General features: G+C 42.0%; 1 protein-coding gene across 1 annotated transcript in view; it reads left to right on the top strand.

Annotated features, from left to right (window-relative positions):
* The window catches only part of LOC311232233 (SEC14-like protein 1), a 63,780-nt gene that overhangs the window by 28,615 nt on the left and 15,403 nt on the right, over window positions 1-19,762 (top strand). The window contains exons 3-8 of the mRNA XM_084318965.1: window positions 12,101-12,250; window positions 13,209-13,340; window positions 14,438-14,566; window positions 15,939-16,221; window positions 16,336-16,445; window positions 17,217-17,406. Of these exons, the coding sequence (XP_084175091.1) occupies window positions 12,101-12,250; window positions 13,209-13,340; window positions 14,438-14,566; window positions 15,939-16,221; window positions 16,336-16,445; window positions 17,217-17,406 (994 nt within the window). The remainder of the gene's footprint in view (window positions 1-12,100; window positions 12,251-13,208; window positions 13,341-14,437; window positions 14,567-15,938; window positions 16,222-16,335; window positions 16,446-17,216; window positions 17,407-19,762) is intronic.

Raw genomic sequence — 19,762 nt, 5'->3', positions numbered from 1 at the left:
CTGACTCTCTCTCTGTGCAGGCAGGCTCTCTCTCTCTCTCTCTGTGCAGGCAGGCTCTCTCTCTCTCTCTCTGTGCAGGCAGGCTCTCTCTCTCTCTCTGTGCAGGCAGGCTCTCTCTCTCTCTCTGTGCAGGCAGGCAGGCTCTCTCTCTCTCTCTCTGTGCAGGCAGGCAGGCTCTCTCTCTCTCTCTGTGCAGACAGGCTCTCTGTGCAGGCTCTCTCTCTCTCTCTGTGCAGGCTCTCTCTCTCTCTCTCTCTCTGTGCAGGCTCTCTCTCTATCTCTGTGCAGACAGGCTCTCTGTGCAGCTCTCTCTCTCTCTATCTCTCTCTCTCTCTGTGCAGACAGGCTCTGTGCACTGTGCAGGCTCTCTCTCTCTCTGCTCTCTCTCTCTCTCTGTGCTCTCTCTCTCTCTGTTCTCTCTCTCTCTCTCTCTCTCTCTCTCTCTCTCTCTCTCTCTCTCTCTCTGTGCACTGTGCAGGCTCTCTCTCTCTCTGTGCTCTCTCCCTCTCTGTGCTCTCTCTCTCTCTGTGCACTGTGCAGGCTCTCTCTCTCTGTGCTCTCTCTCTCTGTGCTCTCTCTCTCTCTCTCTCTCTCTCTCTCTCTCTCTCTCTCTGTGCAGGCAGGCTCTCTCTCATAGACAGAGAGATCCACAGCCAGTGGCGGTTCTAGACCCTTTTTAGGGGCTGAAGCCCCCCTACATATAATTTTAGCCCCCCTAAGATTAAAAAAATAATAATAATAATTATTCAATTTTTTTTTTTTTTTTTTACATTTGTATTGTTTTTATTCTATTATTATTATTACAGACATGGATTGCCGGTAGTAGCCTGTTTACCTCATTGGTTAACTATAACGTAATGGTAACATGTCAAGTCCCAGTCCGACATTCAACACGAGACATGGAAGCAGATGTAGCTACTAGCTAGCTACCTACTGTAACTAGTTTAGTAATAGTATTTCTTCAAGTGTTTCTTTCCCTCAAATTGATCAATTTGGGCCTCAAAATAGTATTTTGTTCCCTCATGATTTGAACAAACCTTTACTCACTGGAAATGTGTTTTTTCCCATAGATGTTAGGGATGCTCCATATTGGCTTTTTTACCTATACCGATATTGTCCAACTCTTAATTTCCGATACCGGAACTTAAATTCAAAGTTAACAGGACCAAATCATCAGTTTCTTATTTATTTATTTAACCTTTATTTAGCCAGATAAAACATTGATCTGGTCCAAGAGGCCCCAACAAGAGTACAAATATACATATATATATATATATATATATATATATATATATATATATATATATATATATATATATATACATATACTGTACATACATACACACATATACACCAATAACAAAATAAAAACAGTTAAGAATCATACACATAAGCAAATAAATAAACAAACAAACATATGCACAGCCTATGTACAAAAGAAATAAACAGTTCATCTCTAGTCTTTACAGTTTTCTTCAATTGCATAAACACTCAAATCAAAAGTATTACACAATTATCAAAACCTTACACTCAAGGAGCAAAACGTAGGCCCAGATTTGCACCCCTATAAGCACAATGTCAGCCTCACACTTTTTGCAAAACAATACACAGTGATTTGCAAAACACTAAACACACTTGCATTACATTAGACACAGAATGTCAAATTACCACACATATGAGCCAATTGGTTAAACACAGCCATCAGATGCACAAACACACCATTGCTTAATTGTGAAAATATACAATACATTCACCAAACACTACACAAGACAACCAATGATGCAGACTGATGAAAATATACATTTTCTCCCATTTTCCCAAATCAGTCAACATGTCAACATGGAGAATCACAACAAAAAATGATCTTGCCAGATCCAGCTAGGCAAAGAGATAATGTCTAGTATTTTCTGTACTCTTATTTAAATTTTTTCAAAATTGTTTTTGTTTTACTGTAATTTGAACCTGTACTGGATACAGTATTTTATGTTTGTCTGATATTTGCTGAGATTACAGTGTTATGCACATAGTAGCATGAAAACTGGGACATGTTTTGTTGTGATTCTCCATGTTGAAATGTTGACTGATTTGGTTATATGGAGAGAACATTTATATTTTCATCAGTCTGCATCATTGATTTGGGTATATGGAGAGAAAATATTTTTTTTTGGCAGTCTGCATCATTGATTTGGGTATATGTAGATAAATAAATTATATTTTCATCAGTCTACTCTACAGCATTGGTCTTGTGTAGTGTTTGGTGAATTTATTGTATATTTGCACATTCTCTGCGTACTTCACTTACAGTACTCTAATCACTGAGAAGTAGAATTGCTAAATGTGTTTTAGGTTAAGCACAGCACAGCAGTGTGTGTAACTGGTTCAAACAGAATGAAGTCATATGAAACGTGTGTTTCATATGGTAACAAAATGTAGTTATAAATTAGTGTGTGGTTTTGACAAGTGTTTAATTTAGCAAAGGATCTGAGGTGTTCTGATAATTGTGTGTATGTTTGTGCTAATTGTGTGTTTTGAAACACCGGGCCCCGTTTTCAAAATCATGCTTAAGCAATTGAAAAAAACGATTGTGTGTTTCATTATAATTATGTTTCAGTCTTAGATTAGATTTTTGGGTATTTTCCTGCCTTTGGTCCGCTTTGCATTCACATCTCAAATGAACCGCAGCAGGGTTCACTTGCAAGAGTGAATGAGCTTTCACACCACCCCAAACCAACCGGACTATCCGGGGAAATGAACCAGGGTTCGATTAAAGCTTATTATAGTTTATCACAGTATCATGAGCATGTCTTTGTCAGTGGACACTGGACATGGGTATGGATGGCTCCAGGTGCTGCTGCGTTAAAGTGCACATCTTCAATACCTATATTTAAAAGCACAGTGCAGGACACACTCAAAGGTTATCGCACCTCAAGAGATGGCAGTGGACATGTATGACAGGACAAAGGCCATATGTAATGGCCTTTGGATTGAGGAACATACTACCAGCCAAAGGAGGAAGCAGAAAAGGATGGACGAGTATGTACTGTAGTTGAGTCATCTTGTGGCACAAGCTCAGACCTCAGCTCAGGAGATCAGCTGAGACAGAGACTGTCCAGTCGTTGACAGAATGCTGCAAGAGCTTGAGAGCAGGTTCTCATGAGTTGGATAACAACTTATGAGAGGCATACAGGCATGTTATCCAGCCTCAGACCAGTTTCTCTCAGTGGAATTGCTGCAACCCCTCGCCACACATTACAATATCCAACTATTGCCAGAGGAGATCACAGTTGCAAAGTGTTTCCTGGTCAGGACAAGCAGAGATGCAGTCCCTACTATCCAAAGTGTCTTTTCCCTCGATGATGATGATGATAATAATAATAATAATAATGCATTTGATTTATAAGGCGCCTTTCAGGACACACAAAAAAAAGTCCACAAATCGGTGAATGAAAGAATTATAGGATCAAATGAAAACTACTTACTAAAAATGGATTAAAAGTACTAAAAACCAACAAAAAATACCAACACTAACAAACATTCAGCACAGACAATGGGGATGCTGACATCTTTAAAAAAAAAAAAAAAAAAAAAAACTTTTTTTTTAGGTCCGGGGCTAGGAGAAAAACATCCGGGGCTAAAGCCTCGGAAGCCCAGGGCTAACGACGCCACTGGTTGAAACTGATCCAGAGTCGGCGCATGGTGACAATGTCTAGTAACAAGAAGGAACACTGATCCCAGACTGACCTGACCTGCTCATAGGTCTAGCAGTAACCAACATATAATTAGCACGATTATGTACAGATGTGTCTGGCAGCTTAACTGCACTCTAAAACAGCTGCTCAGTGTGTGTGTAGATTATTATAATTTTTTTTAATACAGGTGTTTGAAACACCTTTTCTGTATTTTCTCTCATCTAAACCAATCAGTGATCAGGGACCTGGCAGCGACACCAAGGCAGCTGTGCATCACAGATTTACTGTAACAAGCCTGATCTTGGATCTGCGAGTGGTACCCTTGCTATGCTCTTGTCTTATGGCACACACACACCATGCATCCTTTTTCTAGTCTCTAGGTGGATTCTATGTCTTCAGATTGTTTTGACTCATTCACTGCCATTAGTTTCCTGAAGCTCCCTTCCATCCTGAACACAAAGAGGCCCTCAACCTTCTCTCCATTGTATCACGTCTAAGGAAAACTATTTTCTGTTTGCAGGAAGGCATTAAGTAACGCTGTATTGTTTTGATACTTTCCCTCATGCGTGTCTGGAAAGCACATAACATTTCTAGCCAAATTCCTGACACCGTGACTCACAACTTGGCCAGATGAGTTGTATTGGGGGGGGGGGGGGGGTTATCATGTCGCCATGGAGACTAGAGGATGTCCACACGTACGCTCACTCTCGCACCCAGTACACCAATTGTTGGAGCTTAGAACCTGGAACCTAGCCTGGAAAACAAGTTTATCTGACTCCCATGAGCTATGTTTTGTCTTTCACTCTGTCTCTGTGTGATAAAGGTGCACCTGGGGAGGGGTGAGGTGTAGAGGGGAGTCAATATTTCATATGAGATGTTTGTTTGGGTTGATGACGTGTCTACTGGGGCCATTCAATCTGCCCTAAGGAGTGACTCTTGGTCAGGGTGTCGAGCATGTCTTTTTATATACAGGCCTGAGGTTTTACATCAAGACAAAAATAAAAGTGGACCCATCTCAACATCTCTGAACACTTCCACATCGACGACCTGATCTCACTACTTACATTTTCTTTTTTTTTTTATCTTTTTCCTCAGTTTTTCTCCCATCCCAATGTTAGTCGTTATGCCAATTCCCAATCCCCTTCCTGGTCGCTGCGCACCTACCCCCTACAGTCGGTCTGGGAGAGTGGAGGCTATCACATGCTTCCTCCGACAACATGTGTAGCCAATCAACCGCTTCTTTTCACCTGGCAGCGTGGACTCTCACTGAGAGGGTGTAACGTGTGGAAGAATCACACTACCCCCCTTAGATCCTTTCCTCGCTGAGCAGGCGCCCAGATCGAACTGTAGGAGTCGCTGTTTACAATGACCAGGACCCACCCACCGGCTTTCCCACCCTCTAACACTGCCAATTGTGTTAGTACGATGGCCGGCCAAGCCGGAAGCAACGCAGAGAGCTGGGCTCGATACCAGTATCTCCTGTGTTGGTGGCGAGCGCCTTGCCCACTGTGCCACCCGGCCGCCCCCAACCTGATCTCACTTCTAAATGGCACAAGCGTGACTGAGAACAGATGCGATCAGTACAGTGTTTGCTGTCATTATTGATAGCAAAACCAATAACGCACTAATTCCAACTTTCAGATGAGTCCTTTTAAAGATCAAGTCATGCACTGAATAAATATTGGATGGCCTCAGTGTTGACTCACACCCGTTCACACAATATTTACACTACGTATTTGTGAATCCTGTAACTGTGCCATGTGACCGGTGTTGATTCTTTCAAAGAAATTATGCAGTTAGTTAGCTCCTTATTGAATTGGAGGAAACCTGGGCCCTCATTTATCAATGGTGCATACGCACAGATATGTGCGTAACCCGTGCGTACGATAATTTCTAAGCAAAGTGTGGGACTTATCAATTTGAACGTGTGCTTGACTTTGCACGGAAATAAGCTTTTGTGCATTAGTTTGACTGACGTGTTCGGTATGACCCCCCGTAATTCATTATAGTTAATTGTAAAATAGCGACAGTGTAATTATTGTCAAAAGTTCAAAACCCTATAAATAGCATTTGGAATAAGTCTTTCTTTCCGAATGAATGCAGCATATTTAAAAGGCTTTGCCATTGTTAAACGAAATAAGTGGAATTTCGAAGCTGTAAGCAGAATACAAGTCATATGAACACCCACGATATAGTGTTCTTCCCCCTTCCTACTGTATAAGCAAGAATTAAAAACGCATTGCAACGAGAACAGAGGTTATTTGTTGAGTTTGTGTATTACAAAACCCTTGCAATAAATGTGTCTTAAATGAATGAAAAGCATACATGATACAGGTAGCATATATCGTGTGGGTGATATGACTTGTATTCTGCTTACAACTTGAAATTCCACTTATTTCGTTTTACAATAATAATAATAATAATAATAACTTTGTATAGCACTTTTCATACAGAGGTTGCAGTTCAAAGTGCTTCACAACAGTAAAAAATATAGGCATGAACGAGCATAGCAAGGTATGGTAAATCAGTGTTTCACATTAGGATCTAGCATCCCAGTTTCATTCAATAATACAAATAATAAAATAGTTTAAAATTATAAAATAGAACGGACGTACAACAACAGTAAAAAATACAGGCATAAGCGAGCATACAAATTTAAAATGTAAATAGCAAGGTTACAGTAAAAAGTGTGATAAGATTGTTCAATCAGATGAAAATGGCCCAGTTAGGAGAATCAACCTTGGCTAGGCGGTGAACACCATGTACCTAACTGGAATGTTAAACAACTTTGAAAAGATTTAGGTCAAAAGTCATCTTCTCCTCACAATGTCAAAGCCTTTAAAATATAATCAAAACGTTCCCGTATTTCTGCAATCTATGCGCAAAATAATAACGAGTTGAGTTCTAACAAAGAACGTATTACATGCTGGGTAGGCTGATAGAGTAAACTGTAAATAAAATAGCCTATAACATTATAAAGGATAGGCTATAATAGCAGGGGTTCCCAACCTTTATTCCCCAGAGCCCCACGATTCCTTGGAGACATATAGGAATATGATATGATATAAGGTATACTGGTCCGTCAGCGAGGAGATGGCCCACAGCGGATAGCCATTAAATGCCATTTGAGAATATAGGCTATTAATGCAAAACGACGGCCTATAGCCTATACATATTATTTAATGTTTTCATAAGCGTAAAGATACAACAGTTAGATTAACGATCAAGTTAGTTTACTGTATGCAGGCTTCGCAGGGCTGTGCCATGTGTTATTATATATGCGCAAGTTACTGTTGCATAATGTAGGCTATGGCTGCTATTATATCTAATTTATATAGGCTACCTAATACCGACAACAAAATAGATTGTATGCCTCTACAAATCATATTATACCCAGTAGCCAATCGAACGAAACGAATAAAGGCAAGCATGGTTATAATGACACACCAACGCCAAACAGTGGTTAACAGTCTTTTCTTTATTAGTATTTTGAGCTGTCCAGGCAGAATTGCAGCAATGGTCTTAGGGAGTCGTTGATATCTGACATCACCGTGTACAAGCCTGTTGCGTATTTATCCCATAACACGCGTTGTGTCTTCTTGGTTCGACAGCGCGTTGAATTAGTTGCTTAGACCTCCGTGAACAATCTCGCTCGTGAAGTTTCTCAGAGTTCGCTCGGGTTAGTCCATTATTTCACATCCCATGGGGGTGACAGTTTCATTACCATATATGGATAATCATGCACGAGCATAGACGGTAAGAACTAATGGTATTTATCAACACGGAGTGTGCGTACGACCCGTGTACGCAGGGATGGGTACCTTTCACATTTGAACCGGTACCGGTACCTGTGAATCGATACCGGTACCCAACGGTACCTTTTTTCGGTACTTTAGTCTCAAGAAATGTACCTCAGTCGTAAAAAAAAAAATCCAAACTTCAAATAACTACAATTTCGACAGTTTTCGGCTTGTCATTGCTCCGACTGCTTTGTTGTTGAATCAAGTCAAATCCTAGGTAAGCATATATTGTGCGTGTGAACGTTGACATGAAAAGACAAAAGTAAAAAAAAAAAATAAGTAAAAAAAATAAAAAATTAAAAAAAAAAATTTAAATTTTGTTTCGGTTTCTCACTTGATTCGATACTCGGTAGTACCGACGTGTTTCGGTTCGGTACCTCAAAAGTACCGAATTCGGTACCCATCCCACTACGCACGTGTGATAAATCCCGATTTTTCTGTACGTACACACATTCTAAATTCTGTGCTTAACACTTTGGCTGCCTAAGGTTAAATTCATGATATACCATAGATTGCCAGCGCTATTTGTCTATGGAGAAAGTCCCCTTCTTTGCAGGGCTATAACTTTTTAAATTCTATTGCTACATTGCCATTATTAGGGCCCATTCAAAGTCCTATATGTATTGTTCATTGTGTAGCAACGTTAAACTTTTCATAGTAAAGTATGGTCTAATGTATAAGTATGTTTTCATCTCTTTCTGCAGCTTTCTCCAGAACGTGATATATAGCCCCAAATGCATTATATTGATGATGAAATACAGTTTGATGGCAATCAGCGCGATATAAAAAATTCCAACTAGACGTACTTCTAGAAGTTACTACACGTCATCTGATGTTGACCGGATGGGCGAGGGGGCGTTTATAATTCCGTGGGCAGCGTTATACCAATCATCTAATGTGGGTCAAATGTTGATAATAGCAGTTAGTATCGAAGACGGTAACGTTACACGCTGAAACTCACCCCAGTCTCCGCGCGCCGTTGGGCGATCATCGTAGAGTAGAAATCTTATCATTATGGGATATATTTTTACCCGGTCCATCTCCAGCTTGTATAATGGTATATACGTCCAAATCATGTTGTTTATCGAGTTATTGCCAATCGATCACCGTGTAGCGTGACGAGCCAGAGTCCCATGACCTATAGCGAGCGCCCGGAAGTACTACGGACGTCTAGGACAACCTCTATGCAACATCCTGTTTGGCGATTGCGCCGATCGGCCACCAGATGGCGCTCCTGAACCGCCAGAGAGCTCAGTGGGTCCTGCTGGTGGATCTCAGGCCAGCGGAGGGGACATATGAATCCGATCGCAGATTTTTGAAATATTGATATAAGGATGACGTAACGCGTCCTCCGGCAACTTTAGCATGGCCAGCAAAGACGTCTAAAGACGGTTCCTGGCAGTCAAAGTGTTAAGAACGAAAATAGAACACTTTCTAAGAATAGTTGATAAATGAGGGCCCTGGCCTTTACAGTTCCTGTTCTTAATCCGCTTTAGCTAATCTCACTACACATCAAGGGGCTTGCCGTAGCGTAGTTTGTTTTGTAAATCAGATTCATCAAGAGGTGTGGGGCACGGCTTCAAGTAGTAGTAGTAGTAGTCGTTTATTCAGTCATCATCTCACACAATACAATATGCACAATCATTTAACAATATTTGAGTATTTAGGGCGGCTACGTGGCGTAGTGGGCAAGGCGCTCGCCACGAATGCGGAGACGCTGGGCTCGCCTGTTCGAGCCCAGCGCTCCACATTGCTTTCAGTTTAGCTGGTCGTTCATACTAATACACATTGGCCGTATTAGGGGGTGGGAAACTGATGGGTGGGGATCGGGCGTTGTGGACAGCGACTCCTACAGGTCGGTTGGTGCGCCTGCGCAGTAGAATCAGGAAGTGTCGGGGGCAGCGTGAGCCTCCCACGCGTTACTCCTCGCCACTGAGAGATCGAGCTGCGCAGGTGAAAAGATGCGACTGCTGTTACCTCAAGTACCGGAGGGGACTTGTGCTATGTATGACTTAGTCCACATTGCAGCCGGCTTGTGGGAGGCAAGAAACAGCGTTCGTGACAGGGGAGGGTTGAATTGGATGATACAAAATTGGGATGGGAGAAAATATAGAAAATGGGAGAAAAAGTGGATAAAAAAAACAAACAATATTTGAGTATTTGAGTCTACCGGTAGTTTGGTGTGCTGTTTTGCACCGGGCATTTTTGTTTCTGCATGTAGTACTGCATGTTTGGTGTTGTGTACATTTGTTTGATGTTTACAGTCAGTGTGGTAATGCTTTGCTGACTATGGTACAAAGCCTGGGCCCTTTGTTCTAGAGCGTCAGGACTAAAAAAACAGAGCTCAGCTAAGCTTCCACCCAGCTGGTGGGCAGTGGGTATGAAGCATGTGGTATGCCAAGAGCTGCTGTACCCTACTGCTGACTGCCCACTAACAACACAAAGCACCTGGCTGCTACAGCTGTTCTCAGTGTAAAAGGTCTTAGCAGTCCGTTGTACTCTCGTAAGCAACTTTATTGATAAAGCACATTTACACCTAATCTAAAGTAGGGGTGGGAATTATCAGAATACTAGTCACGATATTGTAATATCACTATTTATTACAATTTCTTCAACTGCAAATTATGCCTGCAATAAAACAAAATTAACAAATGTATACATCTGTTTTATCTAATATAAGATAATGTTTTCAATCTGTTCACCTCACTCCAATAATTTGTATTGCAGCTAAATGGAATCGTCAAGCAAAACATATTTTTTTCTTTTAATTGATACTTGGTGTCAGTGTATCGATATAATATCGGCGCGCAAAATACTGCAATATATTGCTCTATCTACCCCCCCTATTCAAAGGTGCTGTATGTAGTGAGGAAAGAAATTAAAACAAACAAATTGATAAATATCTTTAACATAACAAAAGTATTATGATAATGACATTAATTTCTTGTTTCAAAAGCAGTTCAACATTTTGTAATTAGTGTAGTTTTAAACCTCACTTGAGTGTTTCATCATCACACAGTGCTGTAGACTAGAGCATCAAAATACAGCTGAGCTGAATGACCTCTGCATGTCTATGTAGCTTAATCCTCCTGTAATTTTTCAACCATCTTTTGTCTTTGAATTGGCTGATGTTACTGATCTGAACTGAACCCTCATAACAACCTTGAAAAGCCTTGAATTGAGAGCACCACTTGTTCTCTCTCTCACGCTTTTATGTCTTCCTCCTGCTTTTTCAACACACTGTAAAGTATGTTCCCAGACTCTGTTCCCTTTTTACTAAGTGGTGGTTTTGTGCATAGTGGCTTTCTCTCTCTCTCTCTCTCTCTTGGCCACACTTCCTCTTTTTTTTAACCTCACTCTCTCTCTCATTCTGGAGTCTACGGTCTCTAAAAACAGGTCCAGAACATGATTTGAATAGCCGAACAGTTGAGAAATGACCGAATGGTTCATAAACGGCAAAGGAGACATTTTAAAGTGACGTCTGCAAAAGTCCAAGGGGGGTGCTCTTTTGACCTTCCCACATCTCAAGGCGAGACTTTAAACGAAGGCGCTTAACCTCAGCTCACCTGCGGCCGCACAGTGTAACACTGCACCCTTTGGCGATAGCATACCTGTCTGGTCTGATGTTCCAAGACTTGCCTTTACCTGTCCTCCAGATATACACCCAAAGGTTATGCAACGGTGTGCAGCGGTGATCGGATGAAAGCAGGCTGCGATAAGAGCATAGATGCTGCTGCTGCTGCTGCAGTCCCACCGTGTGCCCGCGTTGCATAACCTCCTCCTGCCTCTCTGCACAATAACAAAACCCTGTCTTGTTTTGGGTTTTTATGAGAACACATAATTGAGGAACATTGTGCCAGCCCGGGGTAATCGTTAGTCACTTGTTATTGTGTATCGACCATTTTGTTGTAAGGTAATTTAATAGCGCAGTTGTTGATCGTGGAACCGGAATCGTTGGCCGCCTGCAGGCTCACGTTATGATCACAGAACAGTGGGTGTTGTTAAATGAACCTTTTGCTCTGTGTTGTGTCTTTTTTTTGTACGTGGTTTTTCTTGTAAATGGTAAATGGACTGCATTTATATAGCACTTTTATGCCTCACAGTCACACACCGACGGGGGAGGCGACCGCGCAAGGTGCCGACCTGCTCATCGGGAGCAGTTAAGGGTTAAGGAGGAGCCGGAATTTAACCGGAAAACTTCAGATTTAACTTCTGAGCCACTGTCACCGTTGTGTTTTGTGTTGGGAGGCCATTACAGTTCTTCTCTCATATACTGTGAATGAATGAATGAATGAAAACTTTATTTAACAGATTGCAGAATGGGTACAATACAGTACGGCTCAATACACACAATTGTTAAGGGGATGCAGACCTGAGAAAGACGTTTGTCTTGTTTCCATCAGGGTCTCCCTGTAGCACTCATGATGGCCGTTCTGGAGTAAATGGAATAGAAGTTTGAAATTGATGGAATACATTTTTAAGATACTCATTAAATGTCCCTCTGTCTCTCTCCCTATTTTTTTCCCCTTCTCTCCCTCTCTTTTTCACCGCTTCCTCTCTTCCCCCTCTCTCTCTTTCTTTCTTTCTTTCTCTTTCTATTCTCTCTCTCAGGCCTATGAGAGGCGCTTCCCTACCTGTCACCTGATCCCCATGTTCGTGGCCAGCGACGTGGTGGACGAGGAGGCCAGCGAGGACGGATCCTCCCAGAAGGTGGAGCGCCGCTGTGCACTGGACGTGGACGCCCCGCGGCTCCTCAAGCGGGTGTGTGGTGACATTACGTAAAGTCATTGACCTTTTGAGAAGAACAATGCAACAACTGATCTGAGATCAGACATTACGTAAAGTCATTGACCTTTTGAGAAGAACAATGCAACAACTGATCTGAGATCAGACATTACGTAAAGTCATTAACCTTTTTGAGAAGAACAATGCAACAACTGATCTGAGATCAGACATTACGTAAAGTCATTGACCTTTTGAGAAGAACAATTCAACAACTGATCTGAGATCAGACATTACGTAAAGTCATTAACCTTTTGAGAAGAACAATGCAACAACTGATCTGAGATCAGACATTACGTAAAGTCATTAACCTTTTTGAGAAGAACAATGCAAAAACTGGAACACTGAGCAATTTATTTTAGGTACTGTAGCATTTTTTCTTTTTAATTGTTTGTGTAAAACTTTTTATTGTGGGGATTGTATTTGTGTGTTTTTATATTGTATGTTTTTAACATTGTCTGTACTGTATGTGGCACCAAGACAAATCCCAATCAACAGTGTTGAAATGGCAATAAAGTTTCTATCTATCTATCTATCTATCTATCTATCTATCTATCTAAATCAGGGTCCGACGGGGTGTGTGGTGACATTACGTAAAGTCATTGACCTTTTGAGAAGAACAATGCAACAACTGATCTGAAATCAGACATTACGTAAAGTCATTAACCTTTTGAGAAGAACAACAACTGATCTGAAATCAGGGCCCGACGGGGGCAACCTCACTTGTATCTGTGAATGTAATAAATGGGTTTGTGTCGCTGACCCAGTTCACTTTAGCCGCAGCTGGTTTTGCTCTGTTCATTATGTAACATGTATGTTGTATGTAATGTATCTTCTTGTCAGATTCGTCCTTCCCCATCAATGTGTCTGTTGCAGATTATTATTAATATTATTATCATTACTAATTGTCCTGCTTGTGTGTGTGTGTGTGGTGCAGATTGCGGGGATGGACTACGTGTACTTCACCCAGAAGAACAGGCTGAACAGGAAAGAGAGAACACTGCATATAGAGTCCCACAACGAGACCTTCTCCAACAGGGTGATCATCCATGAAACCTGCTGCTACTCGGTGTGTAACACACATGCACACGCACAGACACACAGACACACACACGCACACGCACACGCACACGCACACAGATTCAAGCTGTTGTACAACCACTGAGGGACAAGCTGTTGACCCAGCACACCCATGTTAACGCCCCCCCCCCCCCCCGCTCCCTTCCTCTCCTCCCTCCCTCCTTCCTGCTGAAAGCGGCTCTAAATAGACAGAGAATGCAATGTTCCCACTAGCTATTCCATCCCATCACTCTATGTGAATAATTCAAAACAGTTCCCCCACTCACATTCTGCCTCGGTACACTCCAACGCTGATCTGAGGCCAGCTGGTTCCCCGGGCCAACTGCTACGCGCGACGCGCTCAACTCTGACCCGAGGTCTGTCGTCCCGCCGATGAGCGGATTTGGTTGCTGCGTTAATGAGGTCAAGCACAGTGTGTATTAGCCTCCAACCAACTAGTGTGCTAATTTTAGGTCGGAGACGACACAGTAGTTCTTGAGAAGCACTTAAGCACTTGAGTCTAACGAGACGTGAACTGGGACAGAGGGCTCAATTAGACGGAGCAAATGGATTCGGCTGAAGCCAAATTATTTTGGTAGCGAGGGCTAATTCAGTTAATAGTGGGTTGGATTAGTAGACGGGTAGGCAGTGTTCTGGTGGATCACCGCGCTGCCAACACTATAATCTGATGACGGGTAGGCGGAAAGATGCTGGACTTCCTCTTGAAAACAATACAGGAATAGATGCTAGCAGCTAATGCTAATGATCCTGGTTGTTTCCGGGTTGCCTGACGTTCAGTTAAATTCCATTTTCCCTCTCATACCTTCTAAAACGTACACACACACACTACATAAGGAGTATGTATCACATGTGTGTTCCTGTGATGCATGTGATCATATAAGATGACCTGCTGCTTTTTGCTCACACGCCCACCTTCTGTTACTGTATAATTTGAATGGACGGACTGACATATGCACTCCCACCCACCGCACAGAGCGTGTAATTTTCTCTCTCTCTGGGTGTCGGCATCCAGTCAAACTGTGTAATTGGTTGTGGTTACCATAGTAACATGGTCAGTGTGTGTGTGTGTGTGTGTGTGTGTTACAGGTCCACCCAGAGAATGAGGACTGGACGTGTTTTGAGCAGACTGCTAGCCTGGACATCAAAAGCTTCTTTGGTTTTGAGAGCACGGTGGAAAAGATCGCCATGAAGCAGTACGCCAGCAGTATCAAAAAGGTGCGTTTTGTTGAATACCATTCCTAATTATTAAGGGCGGGACAAGTAACTCACGGTACAATACTGATATTTGGCCCTCGATAACGATAATATCACGACACACGATATCTGCGATAATTGATATATTGCAAGACATTTCTATCTACGATACATCATCATTATCTGTAACCGAAGAAGAAAAATGCAAAAAGCAGGAATTATGTATTAGTTTATTTAGTGTGCATCACAAACTGGTCAACTGTACATAAAACAATGTACAACAAATTGCATAGTGTCTCTTTAATACACTGACCACAACTTTATTATTATGAACTATTAATTATGTCACCAACGGAAAATCTACCATCTGCAATAAAAATATATATACATCATCTATCTTTTCTAAATAAGATATTGTTTTCAGTCTGTTCACCTCATTCCAATAATTTTTATTGCAGTAAAATGAGATTTTCGAGCCCAAAACATTTAATAATAAAATAAATATACAAAAAAACGTCCCCCTACAAATCATACTACTTCAATATTCTATTATAATCATTCAATATTGCAATATTACTTCCAACAAACATGCTTCTAATATCCACGATCCTCCCTCCTCCCTAACATGATAAATGTGGTGTTGCTGGTACGGACATTCCATTCCTTCCTGCTGTGCCGCGGGTGGAGAGGTGCAGCGTTTAGTTAAGAGGCTGCTATTATGTAAGCCAGTCTCCCCCATGTGACCGGAGTTTATAACAGCTCTCTAACAGCATGCAGTGAATCATCGGTCGTCAGCTGGGCTCGATATCAAACACTTGTTTCCAGTGCAGATTCACAGACTTAAACCATAGCTCTTACTGAACAGTGAAGAGAAAAAATTACTGTCTTATACTGTACCTTCATGCACTCTTCGAACCAGCCATAAGACGTTACATATTACACATGGCCCAAAACTTGGCATCAGATTTTCATATTGGGGAATATTGGTATCGGTGTATTCCCATATCGTATTGGTATCAGTGTATTCCCATACCGTATTGGTATCAGTGTATTCCCATATCGTATTGGTATCGGTGTATTCCCATTCCGTATTGGTATCAGTGTATTCCCATATCGTATTGGTATCAGTGTATTCCCATTCCGTATTGGTATCAGTGTATTCCCATACCGTATTGGTATCAGTGTATTCCCAGCTGGATCGATACCTCTGATTTACTCCTCTCTAAACTTTGATGTAGCTTCCAGTTATTTGGAATCTGTGTGCAGGGCTTTGCACATGTTGCACACTGTAGACTTGCCACTTTTGTCTACTCTAGACACACCCTTACCCAGTGTTTTTCCCCTTTTCTCCTTTTGTCACGCCTTCTCTTCCAAATCCCCCCCCCCCCCCCAGGGTAAGGAGATCATAGAGTTCTACCTGACCGAGCTGGAGGATGAGGGCATCACTTGCGTCCCCCGCTGGACGGCCTCCTCCCTCTGTCCGCCTCCTGTCAAACTCAAAAGCCTCTGCGTGAGGCCGCCCGCCGTCCTCCAGCTTCCTATCACGCCAGTCATCATCGCCATCCCCCTGCCCGCCGATGCCAAGGACAGCGCCAAGCAGGACGACGACGGCGACAAAGACTGCAGCACCAGCCAGCCTGGCAGCCTGCCGGAGAACCAAGCGGGCACACCTGAAGGTTGGTACCCACTGCTACTGACTTTACAGCTACTTTACTTTTCCAAAGTTCAAGGGTTGAAATTAAGGGAACCGAGTTGCTCTGGTGTGATAATCCACTTGCTTGTTGTTGCAGACAAGTTGGACGCGGACTATATCAAACGTTACCTGGGAGACCTCACGCCCTTGCAGGAGAGCTGTCTGATCAGACTACGCCAATGGCTACAAGAGACGCACAAGGGAAAGGTAAAAGACTCTTATCTGTCTCTGTCTCTCTTTCCCCCTCTCTTCTCCCTCTCCCCCCCCATCAATGATATCAAATACACACATTAATAGTAGATCATGAGGCCAGAGATGGGAGTAGTGGTTTTACCAACTACCACCTCTCCAGACACCTGTACCTCTGCCGGCTGGGAGTGAACCTGTCCCTGACACAAGTCTTTCTGTTCGGGGTCTCTCAGCTTTTCTACCATCTCGGTTAAAAGAAGAAAAAAACACTACAGAGAATGGACTACCCACTCTCCTTTTAAATCCGATATATCCTGTATCCTTACTGTATCATACTACCAACTCATTGAACTGTAGCTCCCTTGGAGCAATGCATGTGTTGATTGTAGGATTATGTGTATGCATGTGTATCTATGAGCAGACTCTGTGAGTAGAATAAGAATACTGTAACCCCCCCCCCATTGTCTCGTTTCTATATTAGTTATGTCCTCGTATTGTCATACCGTCTTTCTCATGTGTGTTTTGTTATGATTTTTTTTTAAATAAAATGTCAATGGGATCTGCAGTCTCTCAACACTCTCTCTCACACACCTCTCTCCCTTTTCCCCTTCTCTTTCTCTCTCTCTCTATATATGTCGCTCCCTCTTTTTCCCTCTTTCTCCCTCTATTTCTCTCCCTCTTTCTCACCTCTATATATATATATATATCTGTCTCTCTCTCTATCTTCCTCACCTCTCGCTCTTGTTTCCTCTCGTCCCCCCCCCACCCCCCAACCCTGCTACATATCAGATTCCTAAGGACGAGCATATCTTGCGTTTCCTGCGCGCCAGGGACTTCAACGTGGACAAGGCCCGAGAGTTCCTGTGTCAGTCTCTGACGTGGAGGAAGCAGCACCAGGTGGACTATCTGCTGGAGACCTGGAGCCCCCCGCCGGTCCTCCACGACCACTACACCGGGGGCTGGCATCACCACGACCGAGGTAGGCCACAGCTGGCGTACCGTGTGTACAGGGGTGTGTATGTGCACCGGGGGCTGGCATCACCACGACCGAGGTAGGCCACAGCTGGCGTACCGTGTGTACAGGGGTGTGTATGTGCATTCGTGCATGTGTGTACATGTGTCCATGTCGTTATTCTTCACACACGCATCATACAATTACAATGGCAGAGAACTGTTTCTCCTGCTAGACTGCAAGCATCAGATAAGGATACAGAGATACAGGGTGCGTGTGACAGTGTGTTCTCTGGGTATCTGCGGGGTATTCAAAAGTCTTAAATAAAAGATCAACAATTTAGTTATCAATTAAACTTTAATCAAATGAGTTGACTCTTTACATTTGATTATATTGTATTGGAGGGCTCTACACATGTGATGGGAGAATGCACTGTGCATGCAAGACCAGACCCCTGTCTCTTTGACTGGGGAGTCATCCATATCTAAGAATCTGTCATACATATAGTTTTCCTTTTCATATTTTAATTCATTGGTAAATTACCTACACCACAGAATGTTAAGTCATCAATTACATTGGTCAAAAGGACACTTTTGTGAAAATACCTTTTTTCAACTTCTTCAAATGCTCCTTCAAATTCTACAAATGCGCCACGAGGTGGAATTCCTCCTGTTACTTTGCTCCTGTCAAGTATTTCCCCACAAAGGTCAAGTACAGAAATGTAAAGGTTTATTTTGGTACTGGGACAATAATTTAAACGTCCACACAAAGCAGACAAAGATTATCAAAGAACATTCATTATTGATACAGTTATGAGTGTATCCTTAATTTATGGCAAAAATCTTAATTTTACCCAGAGACTGTAAACGTACCCTATTATGGTCATACTGTACTACACACACACACACACACACACATGGGCTATCTGTTGCAGAACATTCTCAGACAAGTATTTTTGAGTAAGAAAAACAGGATGTAAGTGGTTTGGCAGTTTGGTTTACAGTGTAACATTAGTGCAAGATAAGAAATGTGGGAATCATGTATGTTCTCGGTAACAGAAGTACAGAAAAACCTTTGCCTGAACTCAGTAATTCCACTGCAAGATACGTTTAAGAAACACAAGTAACATTTTTCACAATGTTTCACCAGTAGTTTCTGCCACAGAGTCCTTAGTTACCACGGCAACCACTCACTGCAATTCCCAGCCATTTGGCAGAGATCGAATTTTAAACATCTTTAAAACTCATTTCACCTCAGTATGCAGTAAATTACAATTTAGCTGAAGATGAAATCACATCACATTTAATTAATTTCTTAAGTAGTTTCTTTAGTGTTACAGATTTCCCCTTCAAAACTACCACAGTGATCTGTCTGCTCATTATATAGACTCTGGACGCTGGCAGTTACCTGTACATGTGATGGAGGAGCGCACTGTGTATTGAGTGCAGGGTTTCAATTCAACTGCATTTCCATTAAATGGGGATATTTGAACTAAAATATGCGCGCAGGTGATTGATTGAATGATTAACAGATTGCAGAATGGGTACAATACAGTACGTCTCAATACACACAATTGTTAAGGGAATGCAGACCAGAGAAAGACTTTTGTCTTGTTTACATCAGGGTCCCCCATAGTGCTGCATTTCATTCTTTTAATAATACAGTGAGTTTTAGCTAACGTTGACACACATTTACAGCTACATTCTGTAACGTTTATTGAAATATGGACAAAATGTAAACGAACAAGATATCTAAAACAATTAAGCAATTTTGGCAAAAATGCCTGAGTTTTATGTGGTCGATGTTGACAATGGAGAGTAACATGTAGTAACACTGGTACGGTACGGTCCTTTAACTTCCCATGGAAAATGTCCAGAATGCTTCTGGAAATTTATCGGAATGTAAATTTGAGATGCCAAATTGTTCATGAATCCCCTTCTGAAAAATAGTTATTTACACATTTAGTTAGTTACACTTTGTAGCTAGCTAACAAAAACATGTAATGATTACAATGCAACAGGGGATTGTAATCTAGTGAATTAATTAAACGGAACAAAGGCAGAGTGATGGCAGTCGAGCTGTAACCCATATTATGGTTTTCAAGCGTTTTGTCCAATCACATTGCGTGATGGGAAATACAAATGTTGTCTAAAACAAGTATGTTGTACACACAACCGCTATCTGTACACATACACTTACTCTCTGTACACGTACACTCACTCTCTGTACATGTACACTACGGGTGTAACGGTACACAGAAGCCACGGTTCGGTACGTACCTCGTATTGGGGTCACGGTTCGGTACAAGTTCGGTACAACAGCATTTTTTTTTTTTTTTTTTTATATATTATATTTATGATAATTATTATTATTATTATTATTA

Source organism: Notolepis coatsorum, assembly GCF_963971535.1.
Source record: "Notolepis coatsorum genome assembly, chromosome: 7".
NCBI classification, from domain to species: Eukaryota; Metazoa; Chordata; class Actinopteri; order Aulopiformes; family Paralepididae; genus Notolepis; species Notolepis coatsorum.
This window is presented reverse-complemented; position numbering and strand designations above follow the sequence as displayed.